Source organism: Microcaecilia unicolor, chromosome 2 (genome assembly GCF_901765095.1).
Source record: "Microcaecilia unicolor chromosome 2, aMicUni1.1, whole genome shotgun sequence".
Taxonomy (NCBI): domain Eukaryota; kingdom Metazoa; phylum Chordata; class Amphibia; order Gymnophiona; family Siphonopidae; genus Microcaecilia; species Microcaecilia unicolor.
In genome coordinates this window covers 550,346,579-550,368,367 of record NC_044032.1, presented here as the reverse complement: position 1 = coordinate 550,368,367, position 21,789 = coordinate 550,346,579, and the positions used below count along the sequence as shown (strand labels likewise).

Sequence of the window (21,789 nt, the reverse complement as noted above, 5' to 3'; positions counted from 1 at the left end):
TGCCAGTAAGTAGTAAGAGATGAGCAGAATTCCTTGTCTGAGCTCGATATGTATGTATCCACTTGTTGCCACAAAAGAAAGTGGAAAGAAACCAACTCAAGAGATCAGTCCAACTCAGGGTAAGATGCTCCAATAAGCAATTTTATTTGGACCCTACACGGTCCGTGTTTCGGCTTTTAAAAAAAGCCTTCATCAGAGGTCGATCAGTGAGTGCGCAGTGTATACTGATTGACAGTGGAGCATATGAATTGATCTCTCTAAATGCAAAGAAAAATACTGTCTTACACCAACAAATACCCTGAGTTTGGACTGATCTTTTGAAGTTGGTTTCTTTTCCACTTTCTTTTGTGCTGTGAATTTTGTGGATATTGTGAACCCCTTTTTGCTTTGCGGTTGTATCCACTTGTTGGTCACTGAAGCTGTTCCTGGCTATTGAAAGTCTCTCAAAAAAAAAAAAATCACTTCGGATTCTTCTCATTTTGGATGTTTGTTAGTAGTTCGGCACTTAGCTGAATGATCTGTCAATGTTCAGTTTGTTTATGGCATTGTTCCACCTTTCGAGTGTCGTCAGATCTAAACGATCCTCGAGCCTTGGACCAGCAGCATTGCTGCTAAGTGTGTCTCTAACTATAAAATAGCAGTCCAGGTGATCTTGCAAGGTTTCTGTCACATGGCTGTACGAGCTTCAGTTGTCAGATGTCATTTCAACTGATATTTTGTTGGGACCACCAGATTTAGTGAAGGCTTAATATCTATTGACAGTTCCAACACCATACGACTCCTTGCTGGCAGAAGTTATCAATTGCACACAGTTTGGTTCAGTGGCAATTACACACAGCTCCTCCATATTCTCTGCCTTAGATTTTCAATGTCAGAATGCTGCCCTTCTGAGTTGACACACTGCTTGAGCATTTTTTTCAGTGAACAGTTGACTTTTGTTCACTTAGTGAATGTAACCACCACCTTGCACAAATGTGGCTTTATTTTTAAAAACTTATACACCGCTTTCTGCTAAATGGCTTACAGCTTACACACAATTCAATAAAAACAAAACACAAAATCAAATATACACTTCATATTACGTGTTACAGATGTCTGTTGCTTGTACCAATTTAATAATTTAACTAGAAGGAAAAGCCTGCAAAAATGAGTTTTTAAAACCTTTCTGAACTACTGCAAGGTAGAAGAAAATCTAAGATGCCCTTGAAACTTGTTTAGCAGTGGACTGCTATGGAAAAAGCACATGCTGATGAATCAGCAAGATAAATGGTATTAAGAGTGGTACCACTGTGGATCTCAAACTGCAAGGAAGAACATATAACTATTACCTGGCCAAGGTACTGAGGAGCTACCGCATACTATGGGGTCATTCCATGCCAAGTGGTCTAAATTAAAAAAAGTTCCCACCATCATGTCTCCAATTTTGTTCAAATTTTATCCTTTGCGTTATCTTTGTTTTGCATGGAAGTTGTTGTGGTCTGAATATTGGTCCAAATATGTTCCGATGAGTCGTGACCAATTTTGATGCACACTTTGAGTCAACTTGTTTGACTGGATTTTGCATCCATAATGTTAAAATGTATTTCATCGGAATTAGCATCAAAAACTGTACAGGATTTGAATTTTTAGCCCTTCTTATAAATGTGTTTGGATTTATTAGACCCCCAAAATGGCATTTTGGTAAATGTTGCACGCTCATGGACTGACAACCTTTCAGAAAAGGGGGTCTAGATCTGCAACTATTGCAGTTAGAGACCTCAAATTTGGGAACATTCGTAACACCTGACTCGCGCAACAGATAAATTGAACAAAATTGGAGACATGGTGGTGGGAAGGTTTAGACCACTTGTCATGGAATGACCCTATGGTAAAACAATGTCAACACTTCATATGTCTACGATACTGTACTGGTAACCAGTGGAGGGCTCCTCAAAATGAAATCACATGTTCAAATCTTGGAGTCCTTATTATCAGTCATGCTGTAGTGTTTTGGATGACCTGCAAAGCTCTACAATGCATTTTAGCCATTCCTAACTTTAGGGCATTGCAGTAATCCAATTTTGACAAAATTAACGCTTGTACAACTACACAAAAGTCTTATGCACCCAACATAGGTTTCAATTTTAACAACATACTGTAGATTATAAAGTACTGATCCAAGTCTGACTGACTTGCTCCTTAAATGATGAGGGTCCAAAATCACCCCAGGACTTTTCATTTGCTTCACAAAAGACACAGAACTTCCACCCTCCCCATCCCCACAGTAGTAATTACTCTTTTTTTTTTTTTGTCCCCACTCCTGCAGATTTACCCAGGTTTCCTGTTGTCTCCATCCCCGCGCACACCCTCTAGGATGGAGTAATTTTGTTGCAAATGTTACTTTGGAATTCAAAGAGCGCACAAGAATGAGCAGCACAGACCCAAAAGTTGTTGGGATGTGGCTGACCAAGCTTCACCTGATCTGATGTCACCTTTCTAAGCTATAACCTCTATCTTACTTACTCTTTTATTTTGGTTTTCTGAGAGTTCAATTAATTAATCTGCAGTTACAAAAACATTAATTTAGCTGCTAAATTTCTTTTTAGCTGACGCCAATCCTGAAGGCGAGTTTTAGCATATTTTGAGTTAGGTGTGCTAAATCTCCTTTTCTAGAGTGTTTCCTTTTATTCACTGCTGTGTGGAACAGTTTCATAAGTTTGTGCCTCAGGATTCAGTTGGAACAAGTTCCAGTTTTTGAACGGCTCTGTCTCTCAGCCCTCTGATTGTAGTTTCCTAATAATTTGTGACCTGTTATCTGTGTCACAGAAAGCAGGCTCTGTACACCTCATTTTCAGCAAAAAATATTCTACAACAATAAGCTGTCGTATTTGCATTTTAGGAGACTGCCAACCTTGCCCTCGAGTCAGCAAGCAAAATTGTCTCTGTGGCAGGCAGACAGCAGAAAGGCTCTGTGCTAGTCCACTGTGGCAGTGTAACCAGGTGAGTTCCATCAGAGCATTAGGTCCTGTTCAGTTTATCAGGTGAAAGAGCATCCTGCTTGTTTGGAAATGCGTCTTATGTAAAATTTTTTAATCACTATTCTGTCGATCGAGAACAAATGTAAGAAATATTGTAGCACATAAGATGTACAGATGTAGCCCAGCATCTTGTTTCCAACAGTGGCCAATCCAGGTTGCAAGTATCTGGCAAGATCCCCAACTTCAATACATTTTATGATGCTTATCCTAGAAATAAGTAGTGGATTTTTAATAATGGCTTATGAACTTTCCTTTTAGGAAGCTATCCCAAACTTTTTTTTAAACCCTGCTAAGCTAACTGCTTTTACTACATTATTTTACTGCTTTGTAGCTTCATTGCTGTGCCCCTAGTCCTAGTATTTTTGGAAAGAGTAAATGAGCGATTCATGTCTACCCGTTCCACACCACTCATTTATTTTATTATAGCTCTATCATATCTCCCCTTAGCCATCTTTTCTCCAAGCTGAAGAGCCCTAGCCATTTTAGCCTTTCCTCAAAGGGAAGTCATCCCATCCCCTTGATCATTTTGTCACTCCTTCTCTGCACCTTTTCTAATTCCACTATATCTTTTTTGAAATGCGGCGACCAGAATTGCACACAATATTTGAGGTGTGGTGGCACCATGGAATGATACAAATGCATTATAACGTCCTCATTTTCGTTTTCCATTCCTTTCCTAATAATACTAATATTCTATTTGCTTTCTTAGCCGCCGCCACATATTAAGTAGAGGGTTTCAACGTATCATCAACAATGACACCTAGATCCTCTTTCCTGGTTGGTGACTTCTAGTGTGGAACCTTGCATTACGTAGACATAGTTTGGGTTCTTCTTTCCCACATGCATCATTTTGCACTTGCTTACATTAAACGTCATCTGCCATTTGGATGCCCAGTCTCTGTCTTGTAAGGTCCTCTTGTAATTTTTCACAATCCTCTTGCAGTTTAACAAATTCGAATAACTTTGTGTCTTTAGCAAATTTAATTTCCTCACAAGTTACTCCCATCTCTAGATCATTTATAACATGTGAAAAAGCAGCGGTCCCAGCTGGCCGGATTGTGCAGATTACACCCTAAACAAAAGCCTAGAATGGGAGGAGAGTATGAAATGGCAGGCACAATCCAGGCCACCTTACTGGACAGACTAGATAGGCCTTGCCGGTCTAATCCGTCACTGTGTTTATGGGCTGTTTGATAACAGAAAAAACTCTACTGAAATAGGTGGTGTGTTGATACATTTTTGGATGTTTCTTTAGCTGCATTTCCCAATGCAGTTCAGTTGTGATAAGACCACCTCCAACAATCAAGGGTCCTGAGCTGTGTCTGTAATTCTTATGTATGTACAGAATCTCTTAATACTTTTAGAAAACATTTTTTTTAATAAACATTTTCCACGTGTAAACTGCTGATAGACAGAAAATGCCACTTCAAAATTAGGTAATGCCTAAAGGTATGTGCAGTTCAAACTGGTGTGCACTTGCACAGTAGGCACGCTCAGGAGTAGAGTTTGGGAAGAGTGGTAGGAGTCATGATTTATATGCATATTTATAAAATACATATGTATGTGTATAAAAAATGTATCCAGAATTTATTCCTGCTCTCAAGTAGGTATAATCATGCTTTTGTAGGTGTGATTTCTCCAGAATCTGTGCTAATATTCTGTAAAGACTCCATAGAGTAATACAGTGAATGATGGCAAATAAAGACCAGTACAGCCCATCCAGTTTGCCCAATAAGGTGGCCAGAGCTGAACCTGTCACTCTGTGTGGGCCACAGCCACCCATGCTTAAACATTGGATGGCAAGTCTCCACCATGCCAGCCATATATGGGCAGCCAATCGTCATGGAGTCTTGATTATAACCATATATCAACCCCGAATATTGGGGACCCTATTCAACTTAGTAGTCACTAGTAAAAAAGGCCCGTTTCTGGAACGAATGAAACGGGCGCTAGCAAGGTTTTCCTGGGAGTGTGTATGTTTGAGAGAGAGAGCCAGAGTGAATGTGCGGGTGTGTGACAGAGTGAGACTGTCTGTGTGACAGTGTGTGTGTGAGAATGAGAGTGTGTGACAGGGCCCCTCCCCTGTTCCTAATGCCCCTCACCCCGTTCCCCCCTCCTTTTCCTCCTTTCCATACTTTGGGTTCCTTAAGGCTTTCAAAAGTCTATGTACCCCCGTGGCCCTAACGCCCAGTATCCGGATACCCCACCACTTTCCTCCTCACCCCTCCCCTAAGATGTAATACTTTCACGTCCTTCATTTTTTAAAAAAGTGTCCTATCTACCCTGTGTACAAATGCCCGGCATTCAGATTGTGTTCCTCTCGTAAATGTTCATTTCTTTTATTCAGAACTTGCCCCCCCCCTGAACACTTTTGGTTCCTTCAGTCTTTTAAAACTCTCCTATGTACCCTGTGTGCTAATGGCCAGCATTGAGATTGTTTTCCTGTCCCAAATTTGCATGTCTTTCAGTCATTCACAACTCCCCCTCCCCTTCTCCCGTTTAACACTTTTGTTTCCTTCAGTCTTTTAAAATTCTCCTATCTACCCTGTGTCCTAATGGCCAGCATTCAGATTGTTTTCCTTTCCCAAATGTTCATGTCTTTCAGTCCTTCAGAACTCCCCCTCCCCCCATTTAACACTTTCGGTTCCTTCAGTCTTTTAAAACTCTCCTATCAACCCTGTGTCCTAATGGCCAGCACTCAGATTGTTTTGCTTTGCCAAATTGTCTGTCACTGATGTCACTGAGGTCAGTGCGTGCCTGCCTAGCAGACCACTTCTGGTAGGCACGGTCCCAAGCACATCCTGTTGGATGTGAGAATTATTATATAGGAAGATGTATTCCCTTTTCTCCTGAGCTGCACAGCACCTTCGCTTGTAGCACATGACAACAGTGATGTACAACACTGAAGTTGTCGAAGCTTCACCAGTCTTGCCATTTGCTAGTATGTCACAGACCTTAGTAGTCTGTCTGGCTTTAGTCTTAGTTCCCACTACTTTGCCCAGCATAACACCTCAATGGCCATGTTGTGTTTCCATTTTTTTCTGTTTAGGCATCCTTTGTGTCTTTCCCACCCAGTTTTGAATTTGCCCACCATTTTTGACTCTTCCACCTCTCTTGGAAGGGCGCTTCAGGTGCCCACCAGAGGCGTAGCTACGTGGGGCCATGGGGGCATGGGCCCTCACAGATTTAGCCCTGGCCCCCTCTACTTTCGACCCCCCCCCGCGCTTTGGTGACGGCAAAGTCTTCTTCAGCGCCGGTCTCCGGTGCCTTCACTGATCTGTTTCTAAGAGTCTTGACGTCCTGTGAAGGTGCCGGAGACCGGCGCTGAAGAAGACTTCGGCTGGTGGGGGTTGCCCGTCAGCAAAGGTACCAGATGGGGGAGGGTCAGTGGGGGAGGTGGGATCAAAAGTGGCAGGGGAGGGTCAGTGGCGGGGTGGGGGGGGGTTGAAATTGTGGTGTGTTTGGTGGGGGGGGGGTTGGTGGCGGGAAGGGGGGTCGGAAGTTGTGGCTCTGGACCCCCCTCCCGTCGATGTCTGACTACGCCCCTGACATTACTCAAAAGTCTACTTCTCTGCAATCTCAAGTCATAGCCTCTAGTTCTACCACCCCTACCTTTCCATTACTGAAATGTCTGTTTCCATTACATAGCTTCCCACTATTCCAGAACTTTTGGGAATAGTTGTCCATCAACCAGCAGGTGGAGATATAGAACTGAAAACTTTCTCTCTTGGCATCCAGTCCAGCTTTTCAGTATTTTCTATCTTCAGCAGGTAAATGAACACACTTTTCAACTTCTGTCTAAGTGATTTCCTCCTTGTCCAATTGGTCAACTGGTTCCCACTTCTTTGCGGGTGGCTTGAGTCTGCAGAGTCATTTCTGGAGGTCTTCAGATCCCTGTCTCCGGTGCTCCACAAATTTACTTCTTCCCTCCCTTCACCTCTTCCTGTTTCCTGTGGTTCTTTCCTTTAACAGTACAATAGTCTTTTTTTTTTTTTTTTAAAGGGAAAGAGGTTTGCTGGAGAGCATGGGATAAAGTATGAGTCCTGAGCTTGTGGGAAGACTTGTGGAAACACCGAGCTTGGGGGGAGCAGTTGGCAGCGATAAGTCCAACTAAAGTTTGACTCGGAACCACTTGGAGGGCTGCAAATTCTACTTGGTAGAGGGATCCTGTCACCGCTTGGGACATGTTGTTCTGTACTTGTGAAAATTGGGGTGAATGGCGACTCCTGTGGAGGCAGTTAAGCGGTGTGTCCACTGTGGAACTGGCTGGCTGGCTGGTGTTGTGGGTGTTGCAGTATGTGCAAGCTAGGAATTCCGTGGGATGTGGATGAATTGTGAAGTGGCAGCTCATCTCGCATTTGGTGCATCATCTGAATATGCTGGTGTCTTTGGGTTCTCCGGCAGGGCCGGTGTGCAGTTTAACACAGGAAAGTGCGGGAATGGGTGCTACTATATTGGGGTCAGATGGCAGGAGCAGCCTCTTGTCTGATCACGCATGCAGCACAGCCACCATTTTACGGCCTCGGGCCTAACAGAGCATTGAGCTGCATCTGTGATCTTTGTTTCCCTGTAGTTTATATTGCTCTTAAACCAGGCCTATTTACTGAAGCAGGGATGGCCAGAGTTGCTGCAAGGTGCTTCAGTCTCTTGCCAACTGCCTCCTACCCTATCTTGTTTAGACCTCCAGGAGTGGGCAGATAGGCTGTCTTTGCTTCCCCCCTCCTTCTCTGCTATCTTCTTCCCCCCTCCTTCTCTGCTATCTTCTTCCCCCCTCCTTCTCTGCTATCTTCTTCCCTCCTCCTTCTCTGCTATCTTCTTCCCCCCTCCTTCTCTGCTATCTTCTTCCCCTCCTTCTCTGATATGGCCTCAGCCTATCAGAGGAACCATCGTTGAAGGAGCCATTAGAGGAGGGAGCGCTCCCTCCTGAAGAAGGGGATGATCCAAAAGTACTGAGGTTGTTTCATAAAGAGGAGCTTAGGACTCTTATTTCTAAGACACTGGCAGTGCTTTCCATTCAGGAGCTTTCTGCTTCAGTGTCAGGAGTTACATCTAAGTTGATCATGACGGGGCTTAGAGGTCCTTCTAAGGCCTTCCCGATGCATCCAGACATTCAGAGCCTGATTACCGCATAGTGGGAAGAGCCATGGCTCACCTCTATTCATTCATTCCAGAGGAGAAAGATAAATTGCAGCTTCTCAGGGTGGACTCCCTGGTTATAGCGGTGACAAAGAAGACTATGTTGCTGGTTGAAGGGGCATTGCCCTAAAAGACCTACAGGATAGGAAGCTAGAAGTCTCTCTGAAATGAGCCTTTGAAGTGGCTTCTTTGGGCCTTAAAGCAACAATGTGCAGCTGTTCATGGGCTAGAGCATGCCTTAAGTGGCATCAGCAGTCTGCAAGCACAATGCCCAGCTGGGAAACAGTGTTGGCATACTTGGCAGATGCTATTTCTGACATCTTACGGGTTACAGCCCACAATATATCTTGGGCTGTCACGGCCACATTGTTCAGCATTGGTTGTGGCATTAGCAGCGTATGCATGCATCGGTCTCATCTAGTTAAACTGCCCTTTTGGGCAAGTGGCTATTTGAAGACGATCTCAGTAACTTGGTGAAAAAACTTGAGGAAACTAAGCATAGCCAGTTTCTGGAGGATAACCCTATGGTCGTCTGTCTTCAGGGGGCTCTTGATTTGAAACAGCAGATGGTACTGGCCTAGTCATCAGCAATATGGTCAGAGGTCCCCCTTTCAGTCATGCCAGGCATCCTCCTAGTCAGCTAGAGCGCCCAGTGCCTCCAGAGCTTCGCAGTCATGCAAGGCTGGTTTACTCTTCTCTTCCTCTGGTGGGAGGACACGTTCAGGAGTTCGGGAGGAGTGGGCCAAAATAACATCAGACAGTGGGTTCTGGATATTCTTACAGAAAGTTACAAGTTGGAGTTCTCCAGCTTGGTCGCTGCTCTGTTCTTAGTCTGCTTGTCAAAGGGAACTATGGCGGTCGAGTTTGAGGCCATCGTATATTCCTTGCAGGCACTCCGAGCCATTGTTCCAGTTCCCAGGCTGAACCGTGCCAAGGCAGATACTCCATTACTTCATTGTCCAAAGAAGGAAGGCACCTTTTGTTTGATCTTAGATATCAAAAGTCTATACTGCTGCCTCTTTGAGTGTCCTGCTTTGCATGGACATACTAAGAGCAGTCATAGCCTCGGTTCAAGCTGGAGAATTTCTCACTGCCCTGTTTCTCAAGAAGGCGTACTTGCTATACCATATGGCCACCGCTCAGAGGTTTCTATGTTTAGGGCTTCTGGTTCAGGCTTTGGCCTTTGGTCTCGCCGTGGCTTCAGAAACGTTTACCAAGGTTATGGTGATGGTGCCCTTCCTTTGGCACCAGGGAATCATAGTTTACCGTATTTGATAACTTGTGCATTTGTGCATTGTCCCTATATAGACAGCTTGGGCGCGATGGACAAAGTGTCTGTTTCTACAGTGATTGGGGTTGACTGTTTCGAGAAGAACAGACTAACTTTCTCTCAAACGCTGGAGTATCGAGCATTCTATACGATAGAACGGGAGACGGATCTTCCTCAAGTCGTATCAACAACAAAGCCGAGATCCCTTTCTTGGTTTGGACTCCTAACATGAACCTTGCATTAGTAACTATAGTTCGTGTTCCTCTTTCCCACATGCATCACTTTGCACCTTTATCCTGTGCCCCCCCTCAAATGTGAGAATGTGAGTCACTTTTTTATTTTTTTTTTTCATAATCTTATTTATTAAGAAAGAAGAATATAGTCATTGCAAGCTTTACAGAACATCACTCACTACAATGCTTATCCACAACAATTCAGAAGTTGTCAAACTATTACAAAAGGTCTCCCAAGGTTTACAGAACAACATTACTTGCAGTGCTTATCAACAACAGTTTAGAAGCTGTTATATATTTCCAATTTTTCACCCCCATCTTCCCACCCTCCCCTCTTCAGGAATTGAGTAATCTACTCTGAGCTACATGAGTTAAAGTATCCCAGAATGGGGCCCCATGTTTGGCAAAATAAGTCTCCTTTTTTTGAAGCAAGATCTTGTATATCTCTTCACTCCAGAGAACACACATAAATCATCGCGGATCGCCACTGTTCCAGTGGAGGAGCCTCCGAGCCGAGCCAGTGTTGCAAGATCACTTTTTTCCCCATCAAGACTGCTTTTGAAGGAAGGCTTTCATGCCAGTCTTGACTTGTCCCTTGATGATTAAAGCCATCAAAAAGTTGTTTTGGGCTCGGTTGCCATTGGGTACTCCACATGCCAGACACCTGTATACCCACGAGTCTCCAAAACTTTTGTACTCCGGGACAACTCCAGAACATGTGTCCTAAGTGCGCCTCTCCTGCCCCACACTTCATGCAATTGTCTGTCAATCTCAAAGTGGCTCGGTATGCTCTCCTTGGTGATACATGGAGTCGGAATATAAACTTGTACTGTATTTCCCACCAGTCTACACTTGCTGTTAACTTGTAAGTTCTCTCCAGGCAGATCTGTAAGTGCTCTGGTGGTATTTGTATTCCCAGTTCTTTGTTCCATTGTTGCGTTACGTGTTCAAAGTCATATTGTTTCGTCTGGTCTCTTAAATGAGCATGAAAATATTTTAGGGGAATGCGTAACTGTGCATCAAGTCCAAGCATTGTATTAAACCGTTCCCATGTTTCTATAGTCGGGCTCTGCCTGGGCAAAGAATGAACATAATGACTAAGTTGTAAATATGTAAAGATATCTCTTTCTTTCAACTTAATTCCCTGCACAGATCAGAAAAGATCTAATAGTGCCCTGATCCGTTACTACCTGACTTAATAATGGATCCCCCTGTCTGCCCACTCCTGGAATACCTTTGATGTGTCCCCCACCGGGAAATCTGGGTTGCCTTTTATAGATAGTAGAGGAGACACCTGCATGTTAAGTGAGAAATATTTACATAGCCACCTCCATGTCTGTCTCAAGGGGCGAAAAATATGGGTAGCCATTCCCAGGTTTGTCGCATGTCCTGCAGGCCTATGTAGCCAGCTGGCAAAATGTAGGGATCCAAACCATTGGATTTCAGACATTGTGTGAGAAAAAAAGTGTTTGTCGCAGAACCAGTCTGAAAGGTGCCTCATTCCGCTGGCTATTGAAAAAAGGCGAAGATCTAATAAACCCAGCCCCCCCTTGACACGTGGAAGGGCTGCTCTAGCATAAGTGATTCGTGCCCTTTCCCCTGCCAAAGAAAATTATTCAGCAGCCTTTGCAACCATTTCTCATCTTTATGTTGTAAAAACAGCGGCAAAGTTTGGTACACATATATCCACATCGGGAATAAAATCATGTTATATATAGCTACCCTTCCATCAACGAAAGGGGAAGATCTTGCCAGGCCTTTAGAGCTTTTAACTCTCGTCCCTTCAGATGTTCCATGTTCCGAGCATATAAAGTGGCTAGGTCTACTGGAATCCTCACCCTCAAGTAGGTCAGCTCCTCCTGTGCCCATTGCAAAGGGAATTGCCCCTCCCAATTTAACTTAATTTCTGGGCTCAACGGAATGCCTGCCCATTAACCCACCTGCTCACCCATCACCAGCCTGCCTCCCAAACCATCAACCTGCTCAACCTACCCACCTGCCCCTGCCCCTCTACCTACCTCCCCACCCAACACTCTGCCTGTCAAACCACCTGTCTTCCCACCAGCCCTTCTATTCCAAGTTGTTGCCTACTGTTCCAGTTTAAGCCTCCAATCCGGCTTTCCCGCTCTGTTACTTAACACCTCAGTCACTACTCATGGCCCCCATACACATTCTCTTCATCGCCCTGTCCCTACTTAATCTTTTCCCCCTCCCCCTACCGCTGTCTACCGTAGGAACTCACTGCCCATCCTTGTCCTCTCCCGTTCTGTTCACCACTGCACTACCCTACCCCCCCCCGTCCCTCACCACCTCACCGTCTCTCCTACCCCCCCTCCCTCCTAGCTCTCAACCTTCAACACCTCCTTCCTGCCATTAGCCCATCCCCATTCCTACTAAGCTCATCCCGTCTTCGTCGCCTTCATTGCCCTACCTCCCCCACCCTCCTCCGCACTCTCTTGCTCCCTCTCCTGCTATCCGCCGGAGACATCAATCCCAATCCAGGCCCCCCACACCTGTCCTCGTCTTATCCATGCAAACGATTCCGGGATGTCTCCAACCTCATCTCTATTCCCCTCCCCCTCTTCCCTCCCTTTCTCGTGTGCCTTATGGAATGCCCGCTCTGTGTGCAACAAACTTCCCTTCACCCATGATTTCTTCATCTCCCGTTCCCTTCAACTGCTTGCCCTAACTGAAACCTGGCTCACCCCCGACGACTCTGCCTCAGTCGCGGCCCTATGCCATGGAGGCTATCTTTTCTCCCACACTCCCCACCCGATCGGCTGCGGAGGAGGTGTCTGGTTACTACTTTTACCCGCCTGTAGTTTTCAACCACTCCTCCTACCGCAATCTCACTGCTTCTCATCCTTTGAAGTTCACTCCATCCATCTATTCTACCCTCTGCCTCTGAGTTGCAGTCATCTACCGCCCCCCTGATAAGTCCCTCCCCTCCTTCCTTACTGACTTCGATGCTTGGCTCTCCGTTTTTCTTGAACCCTCATCTCCGTCCCTTATCCTTGGAGACTTTAACATTCGTGCTGACGACCCATCCGACTCTTACGCTTCTCAGTTCCTCACCCTGACATCCTCTTTCAACCTCCAGCTGAGCTCCACCACCCCTACTCACCAATCTGGCCATTGTCTTGACCTCGTCCTCTCCGCTACCTGCTCACCCTCCAACTTCTGCACCTCAGCTCTTCCTCTCTCAGATCATCACCTGATCACCTTCACACTTCATCACCCTCCTCCTCAGTCCCGCCCTACATTAACCACCACCTTCAGGAATCTCCAGGCTGTCGACCCTCCCACCCTATCCTCTAGTATCTCCAATCTCCTCTCTCTGTCCTGTCCGAGTCTGTTAAGTCTGTCTCCACTTACAATGCCACTCTCTCAACTGCTCTTGATACCCTTGCACCATCCATCTCCCGTCCCACAAGGCGAACTAATCCCCAGCCCTGGCTGACCCCCTGCATCCGATACCTTCGCTCCTGCGCCCAATCTGTTGAACGCCTGTGGAGGAAATCTCGCACCCAGACTGACTTCATTCATTACAAATTCATGCTATCCTCCTTCCAGTCCTCCCTATTTCTTGCCAAACAGGACTATTACACCCAATTAACTAACTCTCTCGGCTCCAACCCTCGTCGTCTCTTCGCCACCCTTAACTCCCTCCTTAAAGTGCCCTCCACCCCCACCTCACTCTCTCCTCAATCACTGGCTGACTACTTCCGCGATAAGGAACAGAAGATCAACCTGGAATTCACTACCAAACCACTTCCTCCTCACCCTTTAACCCACTCCCTCAACCAACCAACCCAGGCCTCCTTCTCTTCTTTTCCTATTATCACCGAAGAGGAAACCGCCCACCTTCTTTCCTCCTCGAAATGCACCACCTGTTCCTCTAACCCCATCCCCACCAACTTACTTAACACCATCTCTCCTACTGTCACTCCCTCCATCTGTCATATCCTCAACCTCTCTCTCTCCACTGCAACTGTCCCTGACACCTTGAAGCATGCTGTAGTCACACCTCTCCTCAAAAAACCATCACTAGACCCTACCTGTCCCTCCAACTACCGCCCCATCTCCCTCCTACCCTTCCTCTCCAAGATAGCCGCTGCCTTGATTTTCTCTCCTCTCATACCATCCTCGATCCGCTGCAATCCGGCTTTCGCCCTCTACACTCGACTGAAACGGCACTCACTAAAGTCTGTAATGACCTGTTCCTTGCCAAATCCAAAGGTCACTACTCCATCCTCATCCTCCTCGACCTATCTGCCGCCTTTGACACTGTCAATCATAATTTACTGCTCGCCACACTGTCCTCTTTTGGGTTCCAGGGCTCTGTCCTCTCCTGGTTTTCCTCTTATCTCTCCCACCGTACCTTCAGAGTACATTCTCATGGATCTTCCTCCACCCCCATCCCGCTCTCTGTTGGAGTTCCTCAAGGATCTGTCCTTCTATTTTCAATTTACACCTCTTCCCTGGGCTCGTTGAGCTCATCTCATGGCTTCCAATATCATCTCTATGCTGACGACACCCAGCTTTATCTCTCCACACCAGACATCACTGCGGAAACCCAGGCCAAAGTATCGGCCTGCTTATCCGACATTGCTGCCTGGATGTCCAACCGCCACCTGAAACTGAACATGTCCAAGACTGAGCTCATTGTCTTTCCACCCAAACCCACTTCCCCTTTCCCTCCACTCTCTATCTCTGTAGATGGCACCCTCATCCTTCCCGTCTCATATGCCCGCAACCTCAGAATCATCTTTGACTCCTCCCTCTCCTTCTCCGCACATATCCAGCAGATAGCCAAGACCTGTCGCTTCTTTCTCTATAACATCAGCAAAATTCGCCCTTTCCTCTCTGAGCACACCACCCGAACTCTCGTTCACTCTCTCATTACCTCTCACCTTGACTACTGCAACCTACTCCTCACCGGCCTCCCACTCAGCCATCTATCCCCCCTTCAATCTGTTCAGAACTCTGCTGCACGTCTTATCTTCTGCCTAGACCGATATGCTCATATCTCCCCTCTCCTCAAGTCACTTCACTGGCTTCCGATCAGGTACCGCATACAATTCAAGCTTCTCCTACTAACCTACAAATGCACTCAATCTGCAGCCCCTCATTACCTCTCTACCCTTATCTCCCCTTATGCTGCTACCCGCAACCTCTGCTCACAGGACAAATCCCTCCTCTCTGTACCCTTCTCCACCACCGCCAACTCCAGGCTCCGCCCTTTCTGCCTCGCATCTCCCTATGCTTGGAATAAACTTCCCGAGCCCATACGCCAAGCCCCTTCCCTGCCCATCTTCAAATCCCTGCTCAAAGCCCACCTCTTCAATGTCACCTTCGGCACCTAACCATTATATCTCTCTTCAGGAAATCTAGGTTGCCCAATTTGATTGTCTGTACATTTTGTCCTTAGATTGTAAGCTCTTTTGAGCAGGGACTGTCCTTCTTTATTAAACTGTACAGCGCTGCGTAACCCTAGTAGCGCTTTAGAAATGTTAAGTAGTAGTAGTAGTAAGGGCAATGCACTTCAAATAGTTTAAGGTAAACCCGGAGTACATACCAAACTCATCTATAGCTGAGAGTAACCGGGGGAGAGACGTCTGTGGGTGGGTCAGTGTCAGAAACAGATCGTCTGCAAATGCTAAGATTTTTACTGATCGTGCTGGCAGTTGCACTTCAATAATATCCGGGTCAAGCTCCTAAACAAACCAGAGTGCTCTTTACAGAGCTGTGTTATCGCTACTGCGGGGAACGGTGATGATCTTAGTTTATGCTGGGGCACTGAATTGACTTCAAGCACATTTCACTGTGTATCGTCTTGTGTTAGACCCCTGAAGCAGGCGCTGTTTAGTGCTGAAACACGGCCCGTGTCGGGTCATTAATAAAGAACTTTTCTTGTCCCAGTCTTGAAGGCCCAGTGTTGCTTTTTTTGTCCTATAAACTTTCTGTGTATGCTGTATTACTCTCTCTATTTGTGTTCCAAGTATATCAAGAACAATAAAGGGGAGAGAGGACAGCCCTGCCTTGTGCCAACGCGAATTTTCAATGGAGACAACTTAAGCTCATTTACTTAAAAGTCTTGCAGTTGGATCTGTGTAGATTGCTTTTATTGCCTCCAAGAACCATCCTCCAACCCCCACGTAAGATAGGACTTTAAATAAATATTCCCATCTCACCTTATCAAATGCCTTTTTGGCATCTAGACTGACTAGAAGTAATTTAGTCTCCCTGTCTTGGCAATGGGCTATTGACAATAACACCTTACGCATATTAAGCACTGAATGTCTTTCCCGCACAAAACCCACTTGATGTTCCCCTATCAACAAACTCATACTTGGTGCCAAGCGTTCCGCCAAGATTCTTGCTAGAATATATCTACGTTAATTAATGAAATGGGTCTATATGAATCAACTCTATCTCTGGGCTTGCCCGGTTTAGGGATCAGTGTAATCAGTGCCTCGTTTTCTCTAGGTGAAAAAAACCCCTCTGCACCACCGTTTCGTAATATTCAATAAGATACGGGCAGAACTGGGCCGGCAAGATTTTAAAATATTCAGCCGAAAACCCATCTGAGCCAGGGGCCGAGTCCAGCGGTAAAGATTTAATGACCTTTTGTATTTCCTGTGCTTGCAAGGGCACCATCAATCTTTCCCTGGTGGCTTGGGAGAGATGTGGAAGGCCTGCATCCTCCAGGTAATCATCAACCAGCAATCCTGAGAACCCATCTTCCCCCGTATATAATTTAGAGAAATAATCATACATTGCTTGAGCGATCCCTTTTGAGCTACACACCCGGGGGCCGTTTGAAGGTTGAATAGATGTGATCAATTTCTTTTGGCTTCTTGTGCGTGCTATCTGAGCTAATAGTTTTCCTGGCTTATTTCCATAGCGATGGAATTTCATGCGCCTCAGCACTTATCGTTTTTGAGTTTGTACATGTATTAATGAATTAAGGGCTACAGTAGCTGCTGACCAATTATCTCGATTCTCTGGAGTGGGTCACTGAATATATCTACGCTTGGCCTGTTTCAGTGCACCCTCTAATTTTATTATACATTTGGCTAGTCTCTTCGCCTGGGCACTCATATATGTTATTATTCCCCCCCCCCTCAACACCGCCTTTGAGGCCTCCCAAAATACTGTGGGAGAGTCACAAGAATCTGCATTATTTGTCACATACTGGTCCCATTGGTGCCCAATATAGGTAATAAAATCTTGATCTTTATACAAATAAGCTGGGAACCTCCAAAGATAACCTGACTCCCCTGGTGAGGTTAATGTCAATTCTGCCCAAATTAATGTGTGATCTGAAATTTCCAGTGGTCCTATCTCTGCCTGGGTAACTCTGAAAAAGAGGGATTGATGGACCAATATATAGTCTAGGCGAGACCAGGATTGGTGTACCCTCGACTGGTGTGTATAGTCTACTGTCGTTGGATGCAATAAACTCCAGGGGTCCACCAACCTCAGGTTCTGACACAGTAATGGCAAGCCCCCCTCCATTCCCATCCCACTCCTTGATCTGTCTACAGCAGGTTCCATAGTCTGGTTAAAGTCTCCCGCCCACACCCAGGGAGCATCTGAATGTTGTAAACCCAATGAAATAAGGGATTGGAAGAAAGAAAGAGAGTAAGAGTTTGGAGCATACACAGCACATAAATCAAAACTTTGCTCATACATGTTCAAACAAAGTAACACCACCCTTCCCTCCTGGTCTTTATAAACCAATTTAGATTCACATGCTAGCCCTTTTTTTATCAATATGGCCACTCCACCGCTCTTAGCGCCAGAAGATGAGTAGTAGCAGTCCCTCCCACCCACTGTTGTTTCAATTTCTCATGTTCCCCATCAGTTAACTTCATTTCCTGGATACAGGCTATAGAGGCCTTATGATGTTTTAACTGTGCTAATATCTTGGACCGCTTTATCGGTGAAGAGATACCTGAGATATTCCAAGATATCAACCTTAGCTGCAACTTATGCACTTCAGTAAAGTAACAATATTATCATAGCAAAGGTTTATCATTGAGATTACTGCTTATTTTGCATAGACTTGCCAATCTGTTACAAAAAAAAAAAAACAACCTATAGCATTTTCTGTTGCCACTGATTTTTTTTTTAATAAATGCTGATTTATTGTTGTGCTCCTACAGAGTAATTTGGGTACTTATTTAAATGCCATGCTTTGATTTTTCTTTCAGGTGTGTGGTAAGCCATTAACTTGTGGTAGCCACACTTGTGAACAGGTGTGCCACTCGGGTGCCTGTGGAGAATGCCCACGATCTGGCAAAAGGTCTTGCCCATGTGGGAAATCAAGTAAGGATGGCTTACTAATCTTAATAATTAATAGTTTTCTAATCTAAAATTATCTCATTGGGGCAAACATGTTTTATGTCTCATGTTTTAAAGCTGCAAGAGCTATTAAATATAAAGTTCTGATATGGAATGAAGATCTGAACTGGTTGTTTTTGGAAAGAGGACCAGTTTGCAGGGTGTAATTTTTTTGGTGGTGGGGCAGTTTTGCAAAAGGAGGATGGTTTTGGTTTTGTGGCAGTTTGTGGGGATGGGAGCAACTGTATGGGGTGGTGAATCAATTGCAGGGGGATAGCTTTTGAAGAGTGGGAGCAGCTGCAGGGTAATCTTTGGAGGGTGGGGCAGCTTTTTGGAGTTGAGCTGCTTACAAGTTGAGAGTAGCTTTTTAGGAGTGGGGCAGATTGCAGGGGATATTTTGTGGGTGTGAGGGTGATATGTAAGCTGGTGAGGCAGTTGAAAGGGCTAGTTTTTGAGGTGGGGGAAGATTTTGAGGTGAGGTGGGAGGGGACAGTTTGGAAGATTAGAGAATGGGATAGGACATCTAAAAGGTTGGAATTTCCTAACAACTATGTTTCACTCTGTAAGTTTCTATGTTACAGAATCTGGAACTTCTTTTCCTATAGAAGTGCATTGGACCATTTTGGGGGCTTGTTCCCCCCCACCCTCCCAATTTAATTCCATTCTGTTAAAAAATTTCAGAGTTATTTTGCACCTGTACAGATGGAGATTGACCACTGTTCTTTTTGTTGCAAAGAATTACACAACAATTCCTTTATATATTTTTGCTATTTTTTCCCAAGCAAATAAGAAATAAAAACTTTTAGATAATCGTTAATCCTTCTTCATGTGTACTTGTCCCAAGCTCTCTTGAATTCAGGTACTGTTTTGTCTCCACCACTTCCACCGGGAGGCCGTTCCATGAATTCACCACCTTTCTGTGAAGTATTTCCTCGGGTACTTCTGAATCAGTTCCCTTTTGCCTTCATCTTGTTCCCCCTCATTCCAGAGCTTCCTTCCAGTTGCAAGAGGTTTGCTTCCTGTGCATTTATGCCACATAGGTATTTAAATGTCTCTATCATATCTCCCCTCCCCCTTCTTTCTTCCAAAGAATACATATTGAGATCTTTGTCCCCATACGCTTTATAATGAAGTCCACTGACCATTTTAGTAGCCGCCCTGTGGACCGACTCCATCTTGTTTATCTTTTTCATGGTGTAGTTTCCATACTTGGATAAGTGAATATTTCTGAGAAGGTTGGTTAGGAGGGACAGGCTAATGAGGAGTCGCAGTATATTGTGTTAGTGATTTTTTGTGTGTGTGTGTATCTGTGTGTAGTAAATGTGTTTTGTCAATCATAGATCAGCTGGTGTAGATGGGCAAACTTTAACTTAAAAAAAAAACAAAACAAAAAACTAAAAATGAGGAGATGCAGAGGCTTTCTGTTGTACCTGCTGTAAATAAAATGATATTTAAACAGTCTATATTCTCATATCCAACTTCATATATATATATATTTTAATGATACTCCCCTAATCCAGTGTTTCCCAGTCGGTGTGCCATAGCATGCTTGTGTGCTATCAGATGTGCCCCCAAAAATATTACCATTGTTGATGCTTATGTCCAGACCAACATATGGGCTTTGATCTCAGCACCTTACAGCAATAAAAGACACATGCAGTGGCTCTTAAATGTGTAGTCTGAGCACACATGTAGTCACACGTGCACCTCTCCTTCCTAGGTACAATATGAGCTCCAGAATACAGAAATTGACAAGCAACTTGTAGGCCAGGGCATTGATACCTTGGTCCTGCTTTGTGCAGCATACACATTACATTAGTTCCGGTCCCTCTTCCCTCTCCTGAATCAGCTCCTATGGAACTTTGGAAGGCTAAGTGCTTTGAAAATGAGCCCCCTTATCAGCCTCAGTTGATGCATACAGAAGACATTTTTTCCAAATTTGGCTAATCTGGGCTTCAAAAGTCAGCAATGAATCTAAAATGACTCCCAAAATCCTAGAATTAGGTAGCACTAAATTGTGTGGAATATCATTCACAAAGTTAGAAAAGCTTAACGCTTTTGTCTTGGCCTGATTCAGCTGAAGCATATGTTCTGCAGCCCATTTCTGGATTTTATTCATAGCACCAAAAATTCCATCGGTCGTTTCATTCTGAATAGAACTTAACAGGAACTAAATCATCAGCATATGAAAATAAACGCTCACCCTCGCCCAAAACAATATGTGAAAGGGAACTCATGAAAAGATTAAACAACATAGGGGACAGTGGGGAGCCCTGAGGCACCCCACAATTAGATACCCAACTCTTCGATATTATGCCCCCCTTCCAGACAGTATAAGATCTATTTTTCAAAAAATCCCTAAACCAATTTAACACAGAACCAGACAGTCCCAAGCCACAGAGTCTAGTCAGCAGCAAACCTGATCCACAGAATCAAAAGCTTCCACAGACCACATAACATCTGATAATAAAGTTAATGGATAAGAAATAACCATATCAAGAGCATGTCCTTTTTCATTTGTGGTAAGCATAAAACCAAGTACCAAATCACAAGATGTTAAAAAAGATTTAAAACTTATAACCCTGGAATCATTATTTAACTAAAGTGGAAGATTCAAATCTCCAACAGTAACTAACCATGAAAATTGAGAGAAACACAGGGTTTAAAGTTCAAATAACCTTTCTTGAATATCACACCAAGATCCAGGAGGTCTATAAATCAACAAAGTTTCTAATACTACTATAAGATGAGTTTGAATCATCTTGAAATTTACAAAGCATGTATTCTAGACCAGGAGTAGTAACAGTCAATCAGAATCAAATGAAAAAAGCTTTTGTATAAAATAGCTAACCCTTCACCCTTTTTATCCAACCTTAGGGAATGAGCAACACTAAATCCAGATGGACATAAATGACGATTCTGGACAATTTTGTTCAGTTAGCCAGGTCTCAACCAAGAACACAAAACCAAAATCTCCTGAGTCAATTAAATCATGAACCAACATACATGCAAGGTACTGGAACCAAAGGAAACCCTACATGATTGTCTTGATGACATAAAACTGGAGATAAGTTGGATGAATTTCAATGATACATCTTAGGCCTAATTTTTCTTGGTCTGTTACCTATAATTGGCACGATAGAATTCAAAGAATAATCAGAGCAATCTATTAACCAAGATTCAGAAACCTCTCCATTTCTCCTGCACCTAAAGTTTTGATTTGTGGAACATAAAACTGGAATAGGTTGACCAAAAAGTATCACCATTACCCCCCCCCCCCCCCCCACCATCACCAACTTGCTGAATCCTACTAAAAATAATTTAAAAAAGACAAAAAATCCACCTCGTGGTTAAAACAGCACATCTTTCAAAAAAAAGATTGCAGCTAATAGAATACATCAAATAATTCTCTGCCCTTTTAAGCATATAAAAAAACATATACCTCAGTGGGTCATAACAAAAACTCACTAAAGGCTAACTTAAACAGCAGCCACACCAGTTGCCACTGTAAAGTTCCCACAGTGTCCAATGTCGGGGCTGGTGGGCGGAGCCAGCTCCCACATTCAGTATAAATGTGGAATCGAAACCGAACGGAGCTTGCTTCCACGCCCCCGATTAGATGACACACTGGCAGGATTCTGTTAATCACAGCAGCACAGCAAAGCGTCAGCATCTGGAAATAAGTTTTGACTGTTTATTCCTAGATTCTACACAATGTTTGTCCATTTTTTTACCTGCTCTGGTTCTTTGGAATGAATTGTCCCCTTCCCTCCCCTTTTGAGTC

The 21,789-nt window shown here is 44.4% G+C and overlaps 1 protein-coding gene across 1 annotated transcript in view; it reads left to right on the top strand.

Moving 5' to 3' along the window:
* The window catches only part of NFXL1 (nuclear transcription factor, X-box binding like 1), a 259,254-nt gene that overhangs the window by 38,974 nt on the left and 198,491 nt on the right, over positions 1 to 21,789 (top strand). Inside the window, 2 exon segments of the mRNA XM_030191351.1 lie at positions 2,879 to 2,979; positions 17,876 to 17,990. Of these exon segments, the coding sequence (XP_030047211.1) occupies positions 2,879 to 2,979; positions 17,876 to 17,990 (216 nt within the window).